Raw genomic sequence first — 26,198 nt, forward strand, 5'->3', positions numbered from 1 at the left:
CCAATCACTCTGCTTTATTTGTGTGTCATGTAATTGGGCGGCCTGTATGTGTGACCGAGGGGGAGGAAATTAAAGGCAACGGTCTCCGTCCGATCGTTCTTTTTCAGGGAAGTAAAGGAGTGTCGGATCTGCAGGAGAAGGTAAGAACTCATGTTTCATGTTTTTTTCCCTGCTGATTCAGTCTCATGCGAAGGATGCATCATGTTTAATAGTGTGAGTGCAGTCTGGAAGTTGCACTCAAACAAATTCATGCCTGTTATGTGTTTGCAGCCGAAAATATGTATTACAATTCCACATTATGTCTGCATAAGTACATAAAACGTGGTGGAATAATATGCGCATAATATCTTATTAATATTATTAGTATTATTATAGAAGTTAATTTGTGGTCAAACTTTTTTATCCTGAACTTTATGTAAGTGTTGTCCTCACAGTGTGCTGTCAAACGCCATTTACCTCTCTCTGCATTTGATTGGTCAACATCGTAGGCAGGAGCAGAGCTGGACGATGTCATTGGTTAGAGCAAGTTGGCAAGAGATCAGACCCCGCCCCCCCCCCCCTCCAGCAGGGTCAACAACCTGTCAGAAATAAGAGTCATGATTACTGAGCATCTTTACACTGTGTTTCATCTATAATATGCGCTATAAAGGCTGTGAAGTGATTGCATCAGAGGTTTTTCATACATAATATATCTATAAGAAGTTATACCAACATTAAAGAAAACAAGATAATGCTGCAGGCAGTTTATACTCCCTCTTAAAATAATGGACACATAAATGCACTCTTGTGTGTGCTTTTCAGAGAGCGTTCACTTCACACCATTTTCAGAAGATAAATGAGGAATTCTTATCAGCTACAAGCACAGATATGATCTGCCTGCCTAACATGTGCACACACCTCTCATGTTAGAGATACATACATGACGAAAACAGCATACAACTGGTTAGTTTGCTCTTTGAACCCAGTTACACAACTTAAACCGTGATATGTTTGTATAAAGAATAAGAGTGTCTTGTTACCGCCTCTAAAATAAACTTGAATACCAAAGAGGTTTATCATGAAATGCCTGCACAGTGCACACACACACGGACAAAAGCACAAGTGTGTGACCCAAGTACAGCAGAGGCACAGTCGTGTTTTGACTTGTCTGAACTTTACAGAGCATATTCTGGTACCTCTCAGAACTTTATGTAAATTTTACTCAAAGAAGGCTGGAGCATGTGGATATTTTTCAGTTGTTGTACGGTTGCAAAGTTTAAAAAAAAATGATACACAAGAATCAAACTAAGGCAAAGTAATCCGTCATTCTCTAATTAAAATGTATTGCCTCCCTCATATGTACATAATCTCTAAACAGTTGATCCCTTCACTGATTATTCTCTTCAGAACACAGTGAGGTGTGAGGATGAAGATTGCAGTGATTGGTCAGAGTCTGTTCGGCCAGGAGGTCTACAAGGAGCTGAGGAAGGATGGCCACACCATCGTTGGAGTCTTCACCATCCCTGACAAGGATGGCAAAGCTGACCCACTGGGTGAGAGCATCATTCGAACTTCACAGTGTGTTATCATCAGCTTTTGGCACAGGTGTACAGCTGCTGGATCAGTTAGAGTTAAATATTAATGACTATACTGCAACTAAAGTCATAATGAGCGGTAGGTGCAAACAAAACAAGCTCATAATGGTGCCAACTGAAATTTGGACTCTTAATACCCCCACTTTAATCACTTTGCTACTCTAAAGTCAGTAAATCGATATATTTTATAAGTCTTATCTGGGTTCCATTGTCAGGAGTATTTGTGTCAAAGACCAGTAATAAAATGTCTTTATATGGATTTATGGCACATTAGAAGGTTAAGCAGGAACTACAGATTCATTTGTGTTACTGTAACTGTAAAGAGATACAAACTCAAACTTTTTTCTTTACTATAGAAAATTTGCTGTTGCTCCCCCTTAACTAGGTGGAGGCAACAGTAAAGCCTGTCTGTAAAGCTTCTGCAGTATTTGGAGATCAGAGGCAGATCAGAGGTGGAAAATTCAACTTTTGCTGGAATCCTCTTGAAATGTTCAGAACAATTGTGCAAAGCAGTATGTGGTTAGGTAAAGTCAGAAGTGCAAGAGAATGTAAACATTAACCCATGAAAGGTCAGTGCAGACACACATGAATGAAGTAGTCTCAACATACATCATATAACAAATATTATTTAAAAAAAAGAATATATTTACAATAGAAGAATGTAAAAATGTGCATGTAATGTAAATGTGCAAAATGTGTTGTTGTGACGTTGATGTAACGTGTAATATCTCTAAGGAAGGAGGATAGAGTCTGTATCAGTGGGGTCCAAGGCCTTCTTGATGAGGCCAGCTGCACCTGGGAAGAAACTGTTTTTGTGATGTGAGGTTCTGGTCTTGTCAGATCTCAGCCTCTTGCTGGAGGGGAGCGTTTCAAAGAGTTTTTGTCCAGGGTGGGAGGGATCAGCCATGATGTTTCCTCTTCACCTCTGAATCTTGAGGGTGTGTAGGCCCTGCAGGGATGGGGCTATGCTGCTTCTAAAATCCACAACTATCTCCCCTGTCTTTAGAGCTTTGAGCTCCAAGTTGTTTTGATCACACCAAGTGATGAGATGGTCAATCTACCACATGTAGGTGGTCTTATCCCCACCAGAGGTGAACCCAATGAGGGTGATGTCATCCACCAGCTTCAGGGGCTTAACAGACTGATGACTGGAGGTGCAGCTGTTTGTGTACAGGTTGGTCCAGGAGTCAGAGATGTGTTTTCCCTGCTTCACATGCTGCTTCCTATCAGACAGGAAGTTGGTGATCTACTTGCAGGTGGAGTCAGCTTGTCCTGCAGCTGAGCCAGGATGATGGTGTTGAAGGCAGAGCTAAAATCCACAAACAAGATCTTGGCATAGCTTACTGCAGAGTCCAGGTCAAGTTAAGTTAAAACGCATCGTCCACAGATCTGTTGGAAACTGCAGGGGGTCCAGGGTTGGGTCTGTGATGGGTTTAAGGTGGGAGTGTTCAACGCGCTCGAAAGACTTCATGACCACAGAAGTCAAGGCGACAAGTCTGTAAGTTCTATGGACCAGACATTGTCTGGTTCAGCTGCTTTACAGCCTTTAAACAGGCTGTTGACATCACTCTCCCATGTAGACAGGTTCTTTATTGTGGAAGATTGGAGGAGCTCAGAGGAGGTCAGCTGTGGAGAGGCTTGGGCCTCTGCTGAGGTGTGTGTGTTGGGGGGCTGCTGAATGGGGCCATGGAGGATGATGTCAGAACTGTCCCATTATCCTTCAGCTTTCAACAGTTGTATTAGTTTTAACTGCTGGCAAGGCTTGAGTCTTTGGTGGAATGAGGGGCAGCTGGTTTAGAGTTGGCTAACTGTCTGAGGCTCCTCTAAGCAGAGTCCAAGTATTTTTCTGAGACCTGCTGTTGAAGGTTCTCCGAATTCAGACGTTACAGTAAGTAGCCTATCTCTCACGGTCTTGCTAAACCTGTATGTTCACTATTTAAACCGGTCCTTGCCTCATTCAGACTGTTGTTAGCAGTCCTTAAACATGTCAGTGAAGCACGCTTGAAGATCCTCCATAGCTTCACTGGTCCACATCTTAGATATCCTCGCAACAGGTTTAGAGTTTTAACTTCTGCCCACCATGGTCCACCTGATCATGAATCATCTGGTGTGGTCAGAGTGACTCAGTGGAGCGTGGACAGCATGATATGCACTGCTTATTGTAGCGTGACAGTGGTCTAAGTGATGTCTCCTTTGGTCAGGCAATCAGCTGATGGGGAGTTAGGGAGTTCATTGGCTTTGTTAAAATTGCCATTGACAATAACAAAGGAGTCTGGTAGGGATGTGGGGACTGATACTACAGGGTCAATATTTTTGTACTCTCAAGGAAGTTTCAGTTGTTCCTCAGCAGTAGCTAGAGTTCAAAAAGTGTTTCTGTATTATTGTGACTAAACTCCTTTTTTGTATGAAACAGTTTAAGAGTTGCATCATTCTTTTTTTTTTATCCCTCAGCCGCTGAGGCAGAGAAGGATGGCGTGGCCGTTTTCAAGTTCCCCCGCTGGCGTGTGAAGGGCCAGGCCATTGCAGAGGTGGTGGCCCAGTACAAAGCCACTGGTGCTGAGCTCAACGTCCTGCCCTTCTGCTCCCAGTTCATCCCCATGGAGGTCATCGACCACCCCAAACACGGCTCCATCATCTACCACCCCTCCCTGCTGCCTCGCCACAGGGGAGCCTCCGCTATCAACTGGTGAGTGATGTTTATGTTCTCCAGGGTTGGTAGGAGTGTAGTGACAAGTCCAGTGTTTTACCCACTATCTCTGACCTCACAGGACCTTGATCCACGGTGACAAAAAGGGCGGGTTCACAGTGTTCTGGGCTGATGATGGACTGGACACCGGACCAATCCTGCTGCAGAGGGAATGTGATGTTGAACCCAATGACACTGTCAACACAATCTACAAGAGATTCCTCTTCCCAGAAGGAGTCAAAGGCACTGTAAGTGTGGCGAGGGGCGAGTCAGAAACAGGCGTTTGTTTTTTACACAGAGAGGTGGGGTGTGTGAGGTGGCACAGGTGGAGCTAGTTGCTAAAATAAAATGTAAAAGGCAAGCAGGGATATGCTCAGAGGTGTGCAGAGAAAACATCTATATTATAAATTCATTTCATACACTCATTATAGATTACTGAAAGAGGGAGAAGGAGTCTTTACTCTTTAAACTTTAACTTGCTTAGTTTTGCCTCAGAGGTTATAGCAGGCCGCCTGGAACATGCTGTTTTTTTTATCGTGCATGATAAAACATCTGAAGTTGGAAATCAGAATCTGTCTACATATTTATCTGTTATGATGTCAGTTTAAAGCTGCATTTGCTTGTTTTGGCTAGTTTACTGTAGTTTGACACATTGACATTGGTGCTGGGCAGGAAGTGTACAGTGGGTTTAGAGCTTTTATTCTTTTCTTTTCTTTACTTTTCTTTTCTTTTTTTAAAAACTAAAAACAGCTGCCTGCTGTTGAAATATGAGTGGTCAAAGAATTGATAAAAAATTGAGGTGATGAAAATGCATGTGAAGTGAAAAATAAAATAAAATTGGCCTCAATGGTGAAAGCTAACAAAGAATTATTGAAAAAAATGAATGAAAATGTTTACTCATGAATAATGGAAGTAATGAAATGTATTGAATTGTCAACTGATTTGAAACTTGATTGACATTTTGTTTGAAATATCCTCAAGTGACAGGAAATGGCAGGAACAGCTCCTCAAAATCAAATTAAGTTGTGTAATTCATCACAGTAAATATAAGTAAGTGTGGGCTTTTTTTAGGTACATTTTTTTAAACCACTAAGTGTCAAGTATCTGCTAGATTTTCACACCATATGGATACAAATGTAAGTCAGTGGTTGACTGGATCCTAAATCTTAACACTAACAGTAAAGTGTGTAGTTGTGATGTGAATCCCATGTGATCTGTAGAAAAGGGTTAGGGTTCAAAAGCACCAGTGTGGTCCTCTGAGTGGCAAGATGAAGAAAACCTTCATGTCACAAATCAAACATGTCTCATGTTTTGGATGCCTTGTCTACCTTTTAGTTACCTGCAGTCAGCTCATCTCCTCAGTTTCCCAACATAACAAATACTGTGGCGTGATGGCAAAGTCCATAAAGATAGCACGGATGTTTTGCTTCAGCATATTGAACTGCTTGGTTCTGGTTCCAGGTGGATGCAGTGAGGATGATCGCAAAGGGGAACGCCCCGAAGATCATCCAGCCGAAGGAGGGAGCCACATACGAGTGCATCCAGAAGAAAGACAATGCCATGGTAATACACAAAGACATCCACACTGATCAATTCCCTCTACTGCATTATCTAGTTCTTATCTGTAGTTTACATTGGCCCTCATTCATCAATGTAGGCTACTTCTAAACTTGCTGGAGAAAGTGACTTCATTCTTATTACTTTAACATAATATGTTGCAATAAGAAGAAGAAACAGACTGCAATATTTACACTGATGACTATGTTTTATATCTTTTATACTGTCTTGTTTATGTTGTTTGTGTCACACCACTGAGGGGTTGCATGAACATTTCGTTGAAACAGTAATGATCAATGACAATAAAGCATTCTGATTCTGATTCTTCTGAAAAGAAGATGAGGGGCAATTAAAAAAAAGTAAGATATCACTGCTCCTTTGCACAGAGGTGCTTAACAGGGATGTATCAGCTTTTTAATTATTCAAGACTAAAATGAGGAATAAAAAGCAAACGGCTCCAAACAGGAGAAGATGCATGGAGTGAAAAGTCAAACAAAAGGACAAAATAAAAGCCAAGAAAATTCAAGAAAAAAAGAAGAAGAAAAAGACAAAACACACTGAAGTGTTCTTTGGGGAGTTTACAGTAGAGAGCTGATAGGAAATTAGGGGATTACATTAAAGTTCCTGACCTGGTTACAGTGTCTTAGACCACTGGGCCACCAGGACTACTTACAGAAAGATGTGATTTGAAATATATGACTCCATATATGAGTTCCAGAGCAGAAGGATCCTGACAGTAAAAGCCTGTTGAACTGATACCTGAAACCTGATAGAGCGCAAGGAGTCAAATGGGGTTATGAAAGTTTCCTCTAAAGGCAGAAATCATTTCCAGTTCTTCTTCCTTTGTGTTTCCCTGATTAAAACAACTAAACTATGTATTAAAGCAATTGAACAATAACACCATTTAAGTTCATGCTGATATGAAACATTTGATACTGATATACGTCACGTAACTGGCCTACTTTTCCAATACTAACATCAGCTTTCTGTCAAATCTTTAACTGAGAGCATGATTTTGGATGACTTTTTTTTATTTCAACATGAGGATTAAAGTCTGTGTTGATTCAGATTGATATGTATGACACATCTAAAGAGGGAATGATGACATTTCTTCTGTCTGTTGGCAGATTGACTGGAACCAGTCTGCTGAGGCAATCCACAACTGGATCAGAGGAAACGACAAAGTGCCCGGTGCCTGGGCAGAGGTTGATGGACAGGTAACATGACACATCATTCATGTAGCATTCAGCTCCTGCACAGTTCAGTAAATGAGAAATATGATTTATAGGTTTTTCATCATTCAGACTTTAACTTTAGATGAATGATTGTGTGTGATGTCATGATGTCACACACTTTTATAGCTGCTCAGATAAAAGCGAAGACTGACTTTATAGACTCAGAATGAGTACAGTATCTGCAGCCAGTTCAAAGCAAATTGAATAGTGAGCTGAGTTGTGACTGATTCATATTCCTGGGCAACCATCCTCTGTAAGGACAACACTTCTTTTTAATGACTCCTTGCAATTACTCCTTAATCTCATGCAATGCCTAAGAAATGAATCTCATCATGACTGTAACACTTCACAGTGACAGCATCACAGGTACAATATTTGTGTATATAGATTCTAGTTTTTGGCCTCGTTCTGTTTTACTAACACAACCAGGTCTGTCGTAATAACTTCTTTTGTTGGACGATATATTGTCACAGAAATAATCGCGGTAAACGATATTATTGTCATTTGAAGATAATTTTATACTACTGATATAATGATAATATGATAGTATAATAATGCAAGTAGGGGCGGGGGGTGGGATTGGAGAGTTGGCACTGCCATTATGGTTGGGGACAGAGTTATTTACCTTTAATTCTTCTACAGTCTCCACTCAGGACGTACACAGTGAGGAATGGAGGACACTACTTGCTTAACCAATGTGACATGAATAGTCTCTTAGCTGCTAATGTGAAGTGTGGTAATACTGAGGTCATAAAAATGATCAAGGTCATGTCCATGTATCACATGATAAGTCCATATATAGACATGATTACGTTATCGACTTATCTTACAATAGCATAATTATTGTGACAGGTCTTAACACGACACATGTTTGAAGATGTACAAAAATAATCTACTTTACAGAAAAAGTTGAATTACCTAAAGATAAATCATTAAAATGACATTTACTGTTTTACCCTTGTAAGAAAGTCCAGTTAGAAACCCTTTGAGTAAATAATCCATAAAGGCGATGCTTCATGTAACTTTAACCTGGATGATGTTGGCGGTTAAGAAATTAGCGAAGTGTTCACATTTAGTTAAACAGTGACACTCGACTGTGACGAAAGTGGTTCAACAACACAGAAGAAGTCAAGTCTGTTAAACAAACGCCCTCCTGTGGCAGATTGTAGGTGGTGACTCAAATGTCCTGCACAGAAAATCAGAGCAATGGTATATTCATTTACTGAGTAAGTTCAAATATCCTTGGTGCCTGTAGCTGTGAGTGAGTGTTCAACAGAGCAGGTGGAGATTTTGTCTGCTGTTAAAGTTCTGTTGTTCAGTAACTCAGTAGTCTCACACTAGTAACTGTTGAACAGAAGCCAGCAGCCAGTGTTACAATAAGTATTTTTTTTTTTTTCAATTTGTGTTCACTTTATTTAATCAGGTCTCTGTGCTGATATAGTGTTTACAGTGTGGTTTATTATAAAATAAACCTTTATTCGCTCCCAAATCTGCCTGAAACATCCGTCTGTTCATTAATACACAACGTACCAAAGCACGAGTATTTCCAAAGACAGTAACACCTGTTGAGTTCTACAGCACTACATTGTATCTTCATCAAAGCTGTTTTATGTCTTATGTCCTGTAGAAAGTGACCTTCTACGGCTCGTCTCTGGTGAAAAGTGGCAGCGCAGCTAAAGGTCAGCCCCTGGAAATTCCCGGAGCCAGTAAGCCAGGCATCGTCACCAAGACAGGACTGGTGCTGTTTGGCAATGATGGCAAGACGGTAAGTCAACTTGATGCAGAAAACCCCAGTGTCAAATATCGACCATAATCTGCCAGATCTCACTCTTTATTATGAGGAAAATCTTAATTAGAGTATTGTTATGGGGTGATATTTGGCAAAGGTTATCTGCATTCAGTCCTAACAGACTCATCCAAGCTGCCCTGATAAAAATCAAACAACAGTGCATTCTTAGATATTGTATTTAAATAGAGTAAAGGTTAATTTCTGGTTTATTGTGAACTTTGTGACTCCATGTTTGGCCTCAACTGGTAGCAGTTTAAAAAAGTCAGATTGTTGGCCTTTTGTATTATATTGCAAATTGTGCAGCTGACACGATTATCTAAAATTAACTATATGTATCATTATATTAAAATATAAGAATTTTACAATTTAAGTTCCTTTCAATGATGACTACACATAAAGATAAGTGAGTAAACATAAATGCCACAACTTTCCAAAACACTGAAGAACTTTTTTACCTTGTTTTTTGTGTCTGAAATTGAAACATTACACTGCATTGATGGTAGAATGTTATGTAACACAATTTCCCAAATGTTTTTTTTTTTTTTTACTGCTCTTAAAACAGACGTAATGTAGAATTAGGGTTAATGTAAAATTCACTGAAGCAGTGTTAGATGTTCTTAAAGTTAAGCTCCCAGTGAGGCGTCGACATCACTGACAATCAACCCAAATCATTGATTGAATCAATAATCTCATCATTGTGTAATTAATAACATACAGCTTTGGCAGTTCTATTGTAGCAGTGTATGAATGATGTCGCTTTTTAGGTACTAATTATACTACACAGAATAACAATTCATACAAACATTGTAAGACTGAAGCGTGATAACACATCTTTGCATTTGTTTTCTGTGTTAATTGTGACATTATTCCTTTAAGTGAGATATTAGAATTTTGTCTTTTGTGAAGGAAAAGTTATATTTCTAGCCTCATAAACTGAATGGCCAACACAGTGTCACACTTGTTGCACTGTAAAACTCACAAAAGGTAACATTTGTAGTTCTTATGAGCTGAGCACCCCATTTCCATCATGTGAGAAGTCACAGATGGAGCCTGTGTTCCCAAATGACTTCTTATCATTCTGCTGTCTGACAGTGAAGCTGTCAAATGTTTCTTGAGCACACTAATTACAAATTAAAACTTGACATCAGAGACTGAACTGAACCTCTTCATCATCTTCACCACGAGACACAAGAAGACATGATCTTGTCCATCATAATGAAATGTAACCCACAGCTCTTGCACTTTTTCCTTCTTTGGTCCCTCTTGTTGCTTAGAGACAGGAGACACTCTTCAATGAGTCTGAACCTAATTTTTTCAAGTGTTATACCGTTTCTCTAAATTTAAAACATTCCTGAAAACTCCTGCAGTGTAACATTACACAAATGTGTGATACAAAATATCAAATACAAGAGTAATGCTTTTTTCCCCCCATTATTTTTTCCTTTATATTGCGATCCACATAGATTTACATCACCATAATATGACTGGACTCTGCAAAAGAAAAAAAATACAACATACAATTTATATATAAATATATAAAACATTTTTACAGTGCAATAGAAGAGTTGTCAAAGATTATAACACTGCTATATGTGTTATGTCTCTGTTTAAAGTCAGATTAAACATCTAGGATTTATGCTTACTAAATGAATATACTGTAGAGGTCTGTTTTATCTTTGTAAACTGGAGGTTTTGATGTTAAATTCTGGTGATTCACATTTATGGTCATTAGATGTTACAAACACAGAGAAAATGATAGTTACAGTACAGAACCTAACACATCCAGCACATCTGGAGTTTAAGAAACTTCCAGTCTGCAGCTGTTCCTACAGAACTGTGTAGTACAGAGAGTCACGAGGCTAGTGCATTTGTAGAGCAGAGTTAGTACCCAGCTGGCTTTTTTTTTTTTTTAAATTGTAAGCTTTATTTTCTGAGTCTCTATGAGGGCAGAAAGTTGGATTGCCTGCTAAGAGTAATTTATTTTGTTATTCTTCATACAGATCATTCCTGATGTAAAGAAATGATATGATGACATTTTGGAAACACTCTTATTGGCTTTCTTGTCTTGAGTTAGATGTGAATACTGATATCGCTCTCTATTCTGTGCATTAAACATGGAGCTACAGCCAAGAAGCAATTAGCCTAGCTTAGCATAAAGACTGGTAGTAGGTTGCTTATCTCTGAAGTAAAAAAAAACCCATTTCATCACCTCTTGAGCAGGTTGACAAGCCTCTAGGAGGTCATTGTGTGCAGCTATAGGTTACTAGAAAGAGTTACAACACATTACTCCCCGTACAACCACAACTTTTTAAAAAACAAACATATTTGTTGGGATTAAACAAACAAACAGGGTTATTTAGTGAGCTTTAGACATATTGGTTGGCATATTTTTTTTTAACTTTAAACAGAGCCAGACTAGCTGTTGTTCAATTCCAGTCTCCATGCTAAACTAAGCTAAGCTAAGCTAAACTAAGCTAATCCCATCCTGCCTCCAGCTCCAGACTTAACACACACAAAAGCAATCAGTATCATTCTTCTCTTCCATCTGTCGGCAAGAGCAAACAAGCACATTTCCTGCAATGTTCAACGTTTCCTGTAAAGGATAATTGTGCCAATTTTAGAGCAAGGTTCTGCTTTGTTTTGATGTTAATATTTCAAATGTTTGATTAAAACACTAAAAGCAAGGTTTCAATAAAAGTTGTTCTGGTATTGGTGCTGAAACTAGCATTGGAAACTAACACTGGAACATTTCAAAACATACCTAGACCCTATTTTCTACACAGACTACTGTATATGCAACATGCATCATTAATGACGTCCGTTCTGAAGCCCTCTCAGGCCGGACTTTGACTCGTGGACAATTTGACGCCGTGAACTTTACGCATGTGTCTCTTCATCAGCAACCTCTCAGTAAATAACTCGTCACAATCACCGCATTTGTACGGCCTTTCCTCTTTGTGCTTGGCTAAAACGTGTTTTCTCAGAGTGGACCCTCTGTTGAAAGACTTGTCACAGATGTGGCAGCTGAAGGGCTTCTCTCCTGTGTGAGTCCTTATATGTTCCGTCATATGTCCTTTCAGTTTGAAACACTTGCCGCAGAATTGGCAGCTGTAGGGTCTCTCTCCTGTGTGGACTCTCATGTGGTTCTGTAGATTGCTCTGACAGGGTATGTGTTTGCCACATATGTGACAGTCAAAGTTTGCCTTGTTGTCAACCGACTTGCTTTCGTGCGTCTTGAGATGCCACGTAAGCACAGTCTTTTTGGTGAATATGTAGTTGCATATGTGGCAGCGGTATAGGGTGGTGCTGGTCTTCTCTTCAGACAGCTGTGGATCCTCTTCAGGTGATTCCCTAGCCTCCAGGCTCTCCTCTGCTGCCCGACAGTCTTCTAACTGCTGCACTGTCTTGATGAGTTCTTTCGTCAGGGCGTCCCCGTCGTCGCTGTCCTCTGCTGAAGGTTGTTCCTCGCTACCGTTGATCCACAGCTCCTCCTTCTGCTCATCTTGCTCTTCTTTTACCTGGGAGGGTCCTGGCTCATCCTGGTCCACGCTCGGGCTCCACTCCTGCTCTTTAGGGGGGATCTCCTCCACGGGTGGAGGCTCGGTTGGCTGTTTGGCGTCTGCAAAGAAACAGAAATGCGTTTACACTTTCAGAACTCAGTAAAATCATGAGCATCAAAACCTTCAGTCCACACTCATTGGGGAATTTTACCTTTTGAGATAGTTTTGATCAGCTGCCTTCAGAGTCACATCAACTTCATGCAGGGACAAACAGTCACGACTGAAAAACTGGTGAACACAACCATTTTATCTTGTGCGTTTTACCAAAATATAACAATGACAGTCAAGTTTAAGCTGTACATTTAAAAACACATGTACTGTATCTGGATGTATTAAGGTGTGTTGCCTTGTAACCACCTTTTAACAATATACAAACCTTCCTGAAGTCTCAGAGGCATTACACCTCTTCAGGTGTTTGAAAATGTTCTCCACACATTACTTTTGAGAAATTTGAAGCTGGAGTGTTTATGCAGTCAAGCATTTATTCCCTCCAAACAGCCAGCTACCAACTGTACTGACATTAGCTGTTGTTAGCTAGCGTCGTACACATTAGCATCTTTTCTAACTGCTCGTACATTGATATTTTGTTTGTATACAATCATGCTGCCCCTAGAATTAGCTTTGTGCTAAGCCTGAACATACAGTGCCTATAAAAAGTATTCACCCCCTTGGATGTTTTCCCCTTGTATTGCTTTTATAAATTGAATCATGGTCAATATATATTTATTTTTTTTACAAAAAACAACTCTTTAATATCAAAGTGAAAACAGACTTCTACAAAGTAATATCAATTCATTAAAAATATATAATGTAAAATAGGTGATTGCATAATAATCACCCCCTTCACATCAGTATTTAGTAGATGCACCTTTGGCTGCAAACACAGCACTGAGTCTGTGTGAATAGGTCTCAATCAGGCTTGCACATCTGGACACTGCAATTTTTCTCCATTATTCTTTGCAAAACTGCTCAAACTCCGTCATGTCTCGGCCACTCCAGAACATCACCTCTTTAAACCATTTCTGTGTAGCTTTCACCGTATGCTTCGGTTCATTGTCTTTCTGGAAAATAAATCTTCTCCCATGCCACAGTTCTCTTGCAGACTGAAGCCCTGTACTTATTTTGGTCACAACTCTTAAACAGTAAATTAATACAGTTTCACAGATGTCGTGGTTGAAAGTTTAAAGTAAGTTGCACCTTTTAGCATCTGTTTATAGGTGTGGTCATAAATGTGCTCTATTGCACCTGCAACCACACCCAACAGAGGTATAATATTGTACTGAAAAAGCCTGGAGTGAAGCTAAGCTAGTGGAGCTCATCAAAAACCACATATCAACATTAGCTGGTTGTGCATTTTTTGATGTGTTGTAGTACATGTGGAAGACGTCATACACAGTCCTGCCAATAGTTTCACACTATTCCAGTGGGTGGGTGTAACATACAACATGCAAAGACTGCTGGTAAATAAACATGGATGTAAATAATGCAGGATTAAAACTTTTTTAGAAAAATCAGCTTTACAAATGTATTATGAAGGAAATTACATCTTCATTAAGCCACATGAGTTTGGTGGGTAACTTAATGTAAATATGACTTTTAAAAAATGATTGCCACAGAGCACCTTTAAGTTGCTTTTTAATAACCCAATTTAAGGAATCTTTACTAAATCATTATTATCAATATTGGTATCTATAAAACCCAGTGTTGTTATGACTCTACTTTTTGGCTTTTGTAACTGGGATTTTTAATATGGATTATTTTAAGATTTTTTTAAAATTATTTATTATATTAATTTTTTTACTACTGATTGACTGAGTATTGGTTTCCAACTGCAGTATGTTGCTCATAAACACACAACTGAAGCATTGCAGCACTGATTAAAACGTACTGGAACTTTATTAGCTTCACAACAAATTATTTATTTGAATTAAAAGCAAAATTGAAAAAAAAGTTAAACAAAGCTGGGGAAAAAAACCTTAATCATGCCCAGGCTAATGAAAGCTCTGTGTTAGGGAATTCTCCGTAACTAATATGCACTGGGTCAAACTAGGCTTTGCGGTCATAGCAAGGCCACACCAAATATTGGGTTTAGACACTGTCTCCCCTTGAGATAGTGGTAAGCAGTGACGCTGCTCCTTTTGGGGAAAACAGGAGGGATTCTGATAGTGTCTCTATAGCAGCCGAGGTCAGATATGTGTTTGACTGTTTTCCCTGAACGGGGTAAAGGTAACTGGAGTCAGAGGTTTGATATAGTGTTAGATGTAGGACAAAGGTCCTGAGTGAGGTCTAAGCAATGTTTTGTCTATAGACCAGTAGACTACATTCTGTATATTGTAGATGTGTTGGATCTGCCCATATTTGGGCATGGCTCAACCTGTGGCATTATCGGTGTGGTTTAAAGTCTATCCCCGGAGGAGAGAAACTTCAGAATTGAAGGGAACATCAGAACAGAACATGTACTGATCATTCATTCACTTCTCCTTGGCCAAGAAAATAAACCTTTTCATTACAAGACATACTGGACTCCTGTCTACTCTCTCCATTGATGTATGGGCTGCATAATTAAAATCTCTATCACCCTGGAGATGTATTTTATTTGTAGTTGAACACATCTGTGATGGTCCATCAGCTTGTTTATTAACTTTGTACATTCAGTGTTTCGGAGCGTGCTACATGTTAGATTTGTAGCATCACAATCAAAGAAAGACACACCAACAGAGAGGAAGTCATCTCTGTATTTAACTCAACTGAAAAGATTTGCCGATGAACGCGTCAGAACCAGCTACGGTAACAGTAAGTAAGCATCACAATTTCAAAAAAAAGACACATACAGAGAGGAAGTCATCTCTGTATTTGACTCAACTGAAAAGATTTGCTGATGAACCAGCATCAGCACCGGCAACAGTGAGTCTGATGGGCATGTTGTGGACTGTCCTCATGTGCTGCTTGAACTCCACGAGCAGATGGAATTGCTGGCTGCACTGCATGCACTTGAAGGGTCGATTCTCCTTGTGTTTGAGCTGGGCGTGTGTTGTCATGTCATGGCGTCTTTTGAAGCTCTTCCCGCAGATGTAGCAGGTGTAAGGTCTCTCCCCAGTGTGAATCCTGATGTGTGCCGTCAGGTGACTCTTCATATTGTATCTTTTCCCACATGTGGTGCAGTTGAAGGGTTTCTCGCCGGTGTGCGTTCTAATGTGGTAGACCATGTGACTCTTGGTCTTCGTTACTCTCCCGCAGATGTGGCAGGTGAACGAATGCGAATGGGCTGCAAGGTGTAATTTGGTCTTTGTGTAAGTTGGAACTGCTCTGAAGGATGGTGATGATCTGCCGCTGAATCCTATTTGCTGTGCAGCTGCCAACTCAACTTGGGTATGGTTGTCTGTAATGCTGCTGTACTCTGGTGGTACAGGTACTTCCACAGAACTGGTCCTGGGCTCGGTTTGTTCCTCTTTAATGGCCAGGATGACCGGATCCTCCTCTGCCACACTGGGAATACATTCCTTCTTTATCTGCTGCTCCTGAGCCGACACCTCCTGTGTTGGTGCGGGCAATTCGATCTGCATTGAATCTGTAACAGTGGATAGGAAAATGTTTTGTGGCAGCAGCTAGAAAAGTTACTTCTCTCATCACACACGAGCTAGACGTTGGGAAACGTGAGCGATCCCCGTCGGTGAAGCTCATCCTAACAGCAGCAGAGAAATCGAATGCAAGTTATGGATTGATAACATTTGAGTGCAGGCTTGAATAAAGATGCGCTGGAAGTAAAGCAGATATTAGAAGACACAATTAAGTGATGCACATATACATTATGAGTTATTCATACTGATGGAAGAAACTGAAAGTCTTGTGACTTGTCAGCTGATTAATGGGTTTTATTCTAGCGACATCTCATTCTACATCTGTGTCAATGAGGTTATATTTGGTGATAAAAAGTGATCACTTCATCATATCACTTCATCAGATCATGTTCTTCACAGTATGATGACACACGTTGCTCTCAACCGGCCAGCAGCTCCTCAGATGTATTAAAACATTGGAACAGATAACAATGAGCAGTTAGTTGGACAAATGACCACATATTGGGAATATAAGTGACACATTAACACTCCTAGAGCAAAAAGTATAACAGCCTGGCTCAAAATCTCTGCAATGATGCCATCACCCATGATATCTCATCTTTGTCAAACAGCAAGGCACACTGGGTAATGTAGGCCAAACAAGGGCCCTCCTCTTTACGCCAAAACACTGATCAAAAGTTGAAATTGAAAACAAGTGACACTGAAAAAAAGATTTAAGATACATCCATTAAATGTGAGTTTATTTACATTAAACATCAGTGTTTGGCTGATGTGTGACGTTCATGTTCACTTGATTTTCAGGCACTTATTAGGTGCTGAGTCAGATATGTCAGTGCTTTCAGAAAAATCCAAGTTTTCTAGTTGTATTTACTACTTAAGGTTGAAATAGGAGTCTCTGCCTATCTGTGTGTCCTTGGATCTTCTCGACAACCAGACAACCATCTGATGGACTTCACATGAGCAGGTGTATTGCTGAGAACCTGAGGCAACGCAGTGCTGTGTTTTCAGTAGTTTGTATGAGCAGTTCATGAGAAAGCTGCAAGCGGCAACACCAGAGGCCAAGCAGTCAGCCTCTTCTAAACAGGCATGTTTTGAACAGGCACTGCACCACAACCCTGAAACTCACATTTACCATAACTGTCATATAAGATGAACATGGCAATTTAAGGTCATTTGGGGCAAAGAAGTTCCTCATCACTCCTGTATTCTGACCTAACTTCTTCCTGCTTAACCCAAACACGTCCTGCACCAATTAGCCTAAAGTCCAGAGTTCTGACATGATGTACATTTGAACACGGCTAAAATCAAAAACATTTTGTTATATACTCAATGTGTGTACTGAAGAAGAAATGCAGATTTTGCCAGAGATGTGATGTAATCAAGTGACGTCTGAGAACAACACCTTGATCTAGTGACATCACAGCCCTTGATCATGACTGCCCCTTATCTATACCTTTTTGTCTGAATGTAGACCCTCCTCCTGTTGTGACACTTTGCAATCAACACTGTCAACTGACCACGTAGACGCAGAATAGCAATAAACATCCAACACCACAGCAAACTTTGAACAAGGACTTGAGTGATTTTTCTTCAACAGTATATTTTGTTGTTGTTTATCTATTTTTTTCTAACCTACACAACTTGTGTCTTTTTTAATGTACAAAAATGAGTGGTTGTTTGTCCGTAGCGACACTCTCCTCTCTTCTACCACAATGATTGTAAGAAAAAGGGATTGTGTGTATATGTATGTATGTATGTATGTATGTATGTGTGTATATATATATACATACACACATATATATGTGTTCGGGTCAGAGGTCATTAACAGGTGTGTTTGTTTCCATTTAAACAAAAGATGGGTTTACAGTACACACTGTATGACTGTGATGTACTAGCTTCCCTGCATCCTCACTGAATAAGTCTATTGAGACGGAAATATTTAGATGTGCTGAATTGAACAAGAAATACACTTACATGTTTTCACTTTGCCACAGTCTTACTATGAAGAATATGACATTTAGTAAATACGATTGTGAGGGCCTCATTTTGAGAAGTGACCGGAAATAACATAGTGGGGAAGCTTTTGACAGACACTCTCCATCACTTAGCATGGCTTGCTAACGCATAGTTCATATGAACTAGCCGCTGTTAGCTGCCGTGGTTCAGCTAGTTAATAGTAGTGTACAGCGTTAACTGACGGGGCTACGTTGCGGTAACGTACCTGCTCTGTGCAGTCTTATCTCTGGCCTGTACACCAAATCAAGCAGCCGCTGCAGCCTCTGGTTCTCCAGCTTCGCCCGGTTTACCTCCTCCTGGTAGTCCAATATTGTCTTTTCCACGAAGCCATAGATGTCTACAGCAGCTGCGGTTAGCCTGTCCGTTAGAAACACGTTGAATGACTGAAGCGTAGCGGTGGCCATCCTGCAGGCTGCCTGGAGCTCAGCTGTGTGGATGAGAGTAAAGCAGTGAACAGCGTAGAACCGGAGAGTCTGATACGGAGCCGCTAACAGAGAGAGTTTGGCCAACTGTTCTGTGTCGTGATTGGTTCAGGGGCTGTCACGTGATTCACAGGCGCCGTGTTGTCACCATAGGCGCTTTCCAGTTATCATTGACATTAATAGAAGGCGACAGGTGAAGATCAAATATAACAAGTTATTAAGACACATTTTTAAATACAAATGCCATGCTGTTCAGCTTACGGCTGCAGCTCAATTGTAAGGCAAGGCAAATGTATTTGTATAGCACATTTCAGCAACAGAGCAACTCAAAGTGCTTTACATATAGTGCAGAAGGAGAACATAAAAAAGAAAATTTAAACATACATTTTTCTTTTTAAAGAACAAGAGAAAGAATTAAAACAATTAAAATACAAAAAAAAAATTAAAACCGGAAAGGGAGACAAAGCAACTAAAACAAGAGCTAAAACAGACTAAATAGATATAAAATAGCAAAATAATGTTGAATATTACATTTTTTGTTTCTCACCAGATGACGTCATTTAACTGTATTTTGCCTATGGGAGAATACAATGCAGTGTTCTCCAGTCCTGCTCATGCTGACTGTATTATGAAGCACAGCATACTAATGAAACATGTGGTAGCATCTAAAATTACCTGGATGTGTTGGTATGGGTGTCGGAGTGTAGTGTGTATGTGTGTATTGAAAGAATAATGTGTGTGTGTGTGTGTGTGTGTGTGTGTGTGTGTGTGTGTGTGTGTGTGTGTGTGTGTGTGTGTGTGTGTGTGTGTGTGTGTGTGTGTGTGTGTGTGTGTGTGTGTGTGTGTGTGTGTGTGTGTGTGTGTGTGTGTGTGTGTGTGTGTGTGTGTGTGTGTGTGTGTGTGTGTGTGTGTGTGTGTGTGTGTGTGTGTGTGTGTGCATATGCAGTGTGTATATGCAGATACAATTAGAGAATGTGCATGGTCTTGCAGGTCTGCATTTATAACATTATGTCTAAATCTCTCTCTCTCTCTCTCTCTCTCTCTCTCTCTCTCTCTCTCTCTCTCTCTCTCTCTCTCTCTCTCTCTCTCTCTCTCTCTCTCTCTCTCTCTCTCTCTCTCTCTCTCTCTCTCTCTCTCACACACACACATACACACAACCACTTTGACTCATGCATCCACTCACACACACATGCACAAACATGCACGTGCACGCACAGGTTGTCAGACAATATAATATAGGCTACCATAAAAAACGGTGTATGAGTCGCACAGGTGTATAAGTCGCGGTCTATTTTGGGGGGTGTCATGCTGGGAAAAACGCTTTTCTACTAGAGACTGGTTTATAAAGATGCACTAGTTATTATTCATTTATAAACACATATGTTTATACTCCAAAACATGGTGTAGTTAGTTGTGTGCTTACTCGAGTCCCAAAAACTCTTCATCAGAGCTGTCACTGTGCTATAAGTCTCACCAAGCACACTGTCCCCAGACTCTGTGTCAGTCCCAGAGTCAAACAAAGCATCCTCTGTTCCATCCAGTGGAAAAACAACAGTTAGTGAATTTTTTATTCTTCAGATCTGTGCTCATACTGTGTGTCGTTGCCACAGCTCAATAACCCCGAACTAATGTCTGAAATACTTCTGATCAACACCCGCCTGTTTTTATTTTTTTATTTATTTTCATGGCTTAAACAATAATAGAGATCATATTTTGTCTATATCTATATTTAGTTTGAAATCGTAGTACAATGTATATAGTAGCCTTGGGGGGTTTTGATAAGTTATTTTGGGGTACAATGAGTTAGACTAGTGACATAACTCAATATGTTAAAGTTACATATTTTATAACCAACCAACCAACCAATTCTTAGTATTCATTCAATCTCACCGTACGTTGTTGTAAAACACCATTATCTTTTCTATTGACTGGTAATGATCATTTCATGCTCTCTCTTTTTATGTCTCGTTCTCTTTCTGTGCAGCTGCTGGTGAAGAATCTGCAGTTCGAAGATGGGAAGATGATTGCTGCAGCTCAGTACTTTAGCTCAGGATCCAGTGCTGCTGTGGAGCTCACTGAGGAGGAGAAAACCTTCGCAGAGCAGATGAAGGTAGGGCCCCTCCAATTAATTATAGGCAAGAGGATAAAAATCTATCAGAGAAATTGCAAGAATGTCCTGTGCTCACTTTTGACAATGTTTCCTTATAGGCAGTGTGGCAAAGCATCCTGACCAATGTTAGTAAGATTGAGGACTCCACTGATTTCTTCAAGTCTGGTGCTGCTTCCATGGATGTAGTCAGGTAATGAAAAAGATTTTTTTTTTTTTCTCTTTAAGGATAACTCATTTAATATATCTTATACACTTTAGGAATTAAGCTGATTCTCTGCATTCAGAAGCTGAAATAGCAATCATTTCTACATTACCACAGTTACAAGCATCCAAATGAGTAATGATTATAGGTTCCCAATGCTCAAAGTTTTGAAAGGTAAAGGTTTGCACAGTAGTTTCCCTCACGGTTTCTTCTCAGTTACACTTACACTCTGTTTCACTGCTAACAAAGTACAGCATTATCCACCTCTACATATCCATTTTCATTATCATAAACAGGTTTTTTGAGCTGCATACACTGTGACAATTACAGGCCTTATGGACACACTGTGATAGATAGATAGATAGATAGATAGATAGATAGATAGATAGATAGATAGATAGATAGATAGATAGATAGATAGATAGATAGATAGATAGATAGATAGATAGATAGATAGATAGATATACTTTATTGATCCCAAGCTGGGAAATTACAGTGGGAAATAGAGGCTAATAACTAGTTTCATTTATTTTGTGTCATTATACCAAGATATCCCAACGAATCTTGATTTTTTGATATTTGATATTTCAAACTGAGAGAACTACAATACATTATAATTTCCAGTAGCAGCAATCATTCTTCTTGCTGGAAGTCTGTATAGAAGGCTTCATAAATGTCCTACTCTGAGATAAAAAGGTTTTTAGTCTTAGGTTAACTTTCAGTGTCTCTGAGTAGCTTGATGAATACCAGCCCTGATTTCTTCCCCTCTCCTCCTTCCTCACCATCCCTCCCTTTGTCTATGTCTTCAGGCTTGTGGAGGAGGCAAAACTTAGGGCCAGCAACTGCCAGCTGCAGAACGAGGACGTCTACATGAACACCACCTTCCAGGATTTCATCCAGAAGTGTGTCAGGAAGCTGCGAGGACAAGACGATGAAGAGGAGCTGGTCGTCGACTATGTAAGTGTTTATTGCCACTTATTGTCATCGGCTATGTTAAAAGTCACAGAGACCAGCTATCGCCGACTGTCTCTGACTGATTTGGCCCCTTCTCTGCACTTCCTCAGGTGGAGAAGAACATCAACAACATGACCATAAAGATGCCTTACCAGATGTTCCTCAATGGAGAGTTTATTGACGCAGAAGGAGGAAAGACCTACAAGAGCATCAATCCCACTGACGGCACGGTAAAGGACATACTCACTACTACAGACTTTGATTTTTATCAAAGTTGCTGCTGTGTAAAATGTGCATGGTTCTCTCTGCTGGCAATGTGATTGTATGTCCTGTATCTGTCTGTCCTGCAGGCCATCTGTGAAGTGTCTCTGGCCCAGATCAGTGATGTGGACAAGGCTGTGGCTGCTGCTAAGGAGGCCTTTGAAGAGGGAGAGTGGGGCAAAATGAACCCAAGAGACAGAGGCAGACTCATCTACAAGTCAGTGCACTTTAGCTTTAACATCCATGTTGCTTGTAAGATGCATTTTGTGGTCATTCTGTGCCACTGGGAAAACAAATGATTTAAAATTCTCAACAGCCACATTATCAAGCATGGTCCATGATCTGAGTGACTCTGTCTCCTTGACCTCCCTCTCCACAGGCTGGCTGACCTGATGGAGCAGCACCAGGAGGAGCTGGCTACCATTGAATCCATCGACTCTGGAGCAGTTTACACTCTGGCCCTCAAGACTCACGTGGGCATGTCCATCCAGACCTTCCGCTACTTTGCCGGCTGGTGTGACAAGATCCAAGTAAGAAAACCGCTGTCCAAACCTTGAAGTGTCACCCTTTTCTAAAATGATATGAACCTTTGGTGACTGACATCGCCAAAAACACCAGAATATGGATACATTGCAATAATGTGATGTTCTCCATTCACAGGGCAGTACCATCCCCATCAACCAGGCAAGACCCAATCGTAACCTCACGTTCACCAAGAAGGAACCAATGGGGTGAGAAACAAAACATTTGGAGCACTTAAACTTGTGTGATTGACATAAACTGTATATGTAATCTTATATTAAATGCAAACACCTTTCTTTCTTCTCAGGGTGTGCGCCATCGTGATTCCCTGGAACTACCCTCTGATGATGCTGGCCTGGAAGACAGCAGCCTGTCTGGCAGCTGGAAACACAGTGGTCCTCAAACCTGCTCAGGTTAGCCTTCACACCGGCACTCATGCTCCATCCTGCAGAAGTATTCTTGAGTAGATCACAAGAAACAAGAAATGTACGTTTGTTTCCAGGTGACTCCACTGACAGCTCTGAAGTTTGCTGAGTTGGCGGCAAGGGCGGGAATTCCCAAAGGAGTGATTAATATTCTGCCTGGATCAGGTAGGACCACACAAGGAGGATATTAACAAACGTCAGCCATGTCAACAGCTGTGTGATGCTGTGAACTAAATGTCACAGCAATCCATCCAGTGGTTGCCAAGATATTTCTATTAGGAACTACAAAGTCAACTTCATGGTGGTGTTGTGATCTATCACTGCATTGATGATTCAACTTTGACATGCTTGTGGCACTAGAGGGAAAGTCAGAGGATCACCAATGTCAGATAGATTTATTGTCTGTGGACCATGAATGTGCAATATTCCTTAGTGATCCATCAAATAATTTTCCAGATATTTCAGTCTGGATTAGAGTGGTTGACCCACCCGCTATACACCACCATCCATAGATGATCCATGCTGCTAGAATGGCTAAACATCCTCTTTAAATTAAGCCTACACTTTGAACCAGCCAATAGCCTCCTTGTCAAGCATCACATGAGTCTGGAAGAGATGTTATTAAACTCATACTCTACTTGCAGGTGCTCTGGTGGGTCAGCGTATGTCTGACCATCCTGATGTCCGTAAACTGGGCTTCACTGGTTCCACTGAAATCGGCAAACACATCATGAAGAGGTAAGAGGCAGACCACATCCGCAAAACTCTATCTTAACCGAAGTGAACATTACAGCTCATCTTCGTGTATCTCGGGTTCTCCTCCATCTAAAGCTGCGCAGTCAGTAACGTGAAGAAAGTTTCTCTGGAGCTCGGAGGAAAATCCCCTCTCATCATCTTCAGCGACTGTGACATGGACAAAGCTGTGCGCATGGTATGTCCACTCAGAGCAGCTTGCGTATTTGCATTTTGCTCATATTTAAATAGTTGAAGTGGTTCCATCACTGTGTAATTGTCTGTGTATTTCAGGGCATGAGTTCAGTGTTCTTCAACAAGGGAGAGAACTGCATCGCAGCTGGCAGACTGTTTGTGGAGGATAGCATTCATGACCAGTTTGTGAAAAAAGTGGTATGTGTCTTTCTATCAAAAAAAAGGATCATATTTGTTTTACACATCTAAAAAACAAAAAACAACAAAGGAAAGAGATTTTGAAATATATCTAGAAATGATTGTACAGTTCTTGAGGCTACAGCACTGCATCTCTAGTTCTGTGGTTGTCTTAAAGATTTCTTTGGACGTCTTTTCTCTCAGATTGAGGAGGTCAAGAAGATGAAGATCGGCGATCCGCTGGACCGCTCCACAGATCACGGCCCTCAGAATCACAAAGCTCACCTGGACAAACTGGTGGAGTACTGTCAGACTGGTGTCAAGGAGGGAGCTACTCTGGTCTGTGGTGGCAAACAGGTCCAGCGACCAGGTATGACAATGCTATGAATCAATCAGTGGGTGATTGATGGAAGATGTATGTATTCATTTCTCATGTACAGTAGGTTTATAATGTACTGTCTGCTGGCAGGTTTCTTCTTTGAACCCACGGTGTTCACTGATGTGCAGGACCACATGTACATCGCTGAAGAGGAGTCATTCGGCCCCGTCATGATCATTTCCAAGTTCAAGGGCGGGTAAGTTGTAATTCGTAATAAATGACTCATATCCCCATTTTTAACATCATTAACAACAGCATGTTCTCACAAAATATACACGACATCACAAAACTAACCTTGTGTCGTTTCTCTCTCCGTTTCCCTACCTCAGTGAAGTGGACGACGTCCTGAGAAGGGCCAACGCCACAGAGTACGGCCTGGCCTCAGGTGTTTTCACCCGAGACATCAGCAAAGCTCTGTACGTCAGTGAAAGGCTCAACGCCGGCACCGTTTTTGTTAACACCTACAACAAGACCGATGTGGCTGCACCTTTTGGAGGCTTCAAACAGTCAGGCTTTGGAAAAGATCTGGGTAAGATAAACGGTTACTGTGTAGCTGCTGTAAGTCCTTGTTTAATGTGTTTGAATAGAATTAGCAAACCGTTTAAGCAAAGGAAATCAAGAAAGCCAAACAGTTGGAAATAGGATATATAAGATTACAGAAGTGAAAGATTTTGACAGAAAACTGAAGTGAAAAGTGCAGACCCTACACTATGTTAGCTGTATGAATTAGCCGAATTATCAGATGCTACTCACCAAGCTAACAAGGCATTACTCTCAATTTTGGTTTCATTACACCTCTGCACCACAATGTACAACTAAATATTCACTCAGGTTTTGTTTGTGATGTTGTAAACTTTCTGCTTTAGAGTATTTAGCCATTCTAAATGCATTGTTTTTGTATGTACTGAGGGTGGTCCAATACTAGTGACAGTCCCATTAGCCTCAGCTGTACATTTTGTTTAGCACTACTCAGCTATAACGTTAATACGGAATTCGGATGAAAAAGAATTCTGACGCCTTATCCCATAGTTATTACGAATATCTTAAAATTACAAGAAAAATCTCAAAATTATGAGAAATTATCTCATAATTGCAAGATTTTTGCAAACCCAAACTACTGCCAGCATGTGGACACAATGTACACAAGCCTACTTTTATTAATACGCATCATTACTGCCATTCCAACAGGACAAGAGGCACTCAATGAATACCTGAAGACAAAGACGGTGACCATCGAGTATTAAAAGGAATCACAGGAGACGTCAGCTCTCCGTGGCTGTGACGTGTGTGGACGCTGACAGAGATCGTAAAGTGATGTTATCTCAGACCCGCAGTCATGTCACAAGAGTCTCATTATTGACTGCTGGCTAGAATACTTGCGCCTAAACATGCTAATTGATGGTATTAACATGTACAGTTTGTCCTAAACTATGCAAATGATGTATGTAGCCCAGCTGACCTCTGACACTGTTTTGTAATTAGTGTGATTGAGTTTACTGGATAGGAGTACTTTTGAGGAATTGAATTTTTTTCTAATATGGCTTACATTAGGTCAGGAAAATCTTAAGAAATGTAACATTTCTAATAACAATGAAAACTACTGAGCACCCCCACTGCTTCTGATCTCTTCTTTTTCTGTTGTTTTGATCCATTTTTTGATTTAGTTCATGATGTTTGTTCACTTAGATTATCACAATTTTAAAGTTAGTAACTGCTCTACTCATTGAATGAGAAGTGCCTAAGGTAACTGTTTTTTCACAGAAGTGCCAGCATTTGTTGATGGAAAAAAAAAAAACGTAATGAAGAAAGACAAACTTACCCATA

General features: G+C 40.4%; 2 protein-coding genes across 3 annotated transcripts; one reads left to right on the forward strand and one right to left on the reverse strand.

Annotated features, from left to right (window-relative positions):
- The first annotated feature begins 1,396 nt into the window (after positions 1-1,396).
- On the forward strand, positions 1,397-25,989 carry aldh1l1 (aldehyde dehydrogenase 1 family, member L1). 2 transcript variants are annotated; one of them, XR_009927625.1, is made up of 23 exons: positions 1,397-1,532; positions 4,026-4,260; positions 4,343-4,508; positions 5,722-5,823; positions 6,945-7,034; positions 8,680-8,817; positions 20,402-20,527; positions 20,626-20,717; positions 21,539-21,686; positions 21,794-21,913; positions 22,034-22,161; positions 22,324-22,474; positions 22,605-22,675; positions 22,774-22,879; positions 22,969-23,056; positions 23,536-23,629; positions 23,723-23,822; positions 23,918-24,016; positions 24,200-24,365; positions 24,465-24,570; positions 24,704-24,903; positions 25,563-25,690; positions 25,721-25,989. XR_009927625.1 is itself a non-coding variant. In XM_062442257.1 (22 exons), the coding sequence occupies exons 1-22, from the start codon at positions 1,406-1,408 to the stop codon at positions 25,616-25,618; spliced, it is 2,709 nt and encodes a 902-aa protein (XP_062298241.1). In that variant the 5' UTR covers positions 1,397-1,405; the 3' UTR covers positions 25,619-25,989. The 2 variants fall into 2 exon arrangements, 1 of the variants encoding a protein (XP_062298241.1); XM_062442257.1 differs by having other exon boundaries at positions 25,563-25,989.
- LOC134003157 (zinc finger and BTB domain-containing protein 24-like) lies at positions 14,680-19,113 on the reverse strand. Its single transcript, XM_062442287.1, has 2 exons — positions 18,201-19,113; positions 14,680-15,969 (listed from the first exon to the last, which is right to left on the reverse strand). The coding sequence occupies exons 1-2, from the start codon at positions 18,397-18,399 to the stop codon at positions 15,260-15,262; spliced, it is 909 nt and encodes a 302-aa protein (XP_062298271.1). The 5' UTR covers positions 18,400-19,113; the 3' UTR covers positions 14,680-15,259.
- Positions 25,990-26,198: the final 209 nt, after the last annotated feature.

The sequence above is a fragment of the Scomber scombrus genome, chromosome 3 (genome assembly GCF_963691925.1).
Source record: "Scomber scombrus chromosome 3, fScoSco1.1, whole genome shotgun sequence".
NCBI classification, from domain to species: Eukaryota; Metazoa; Chordata; class Actinopteri; order Scombriformes; family Scombridae; genus Scomber; species Scomber scombrus.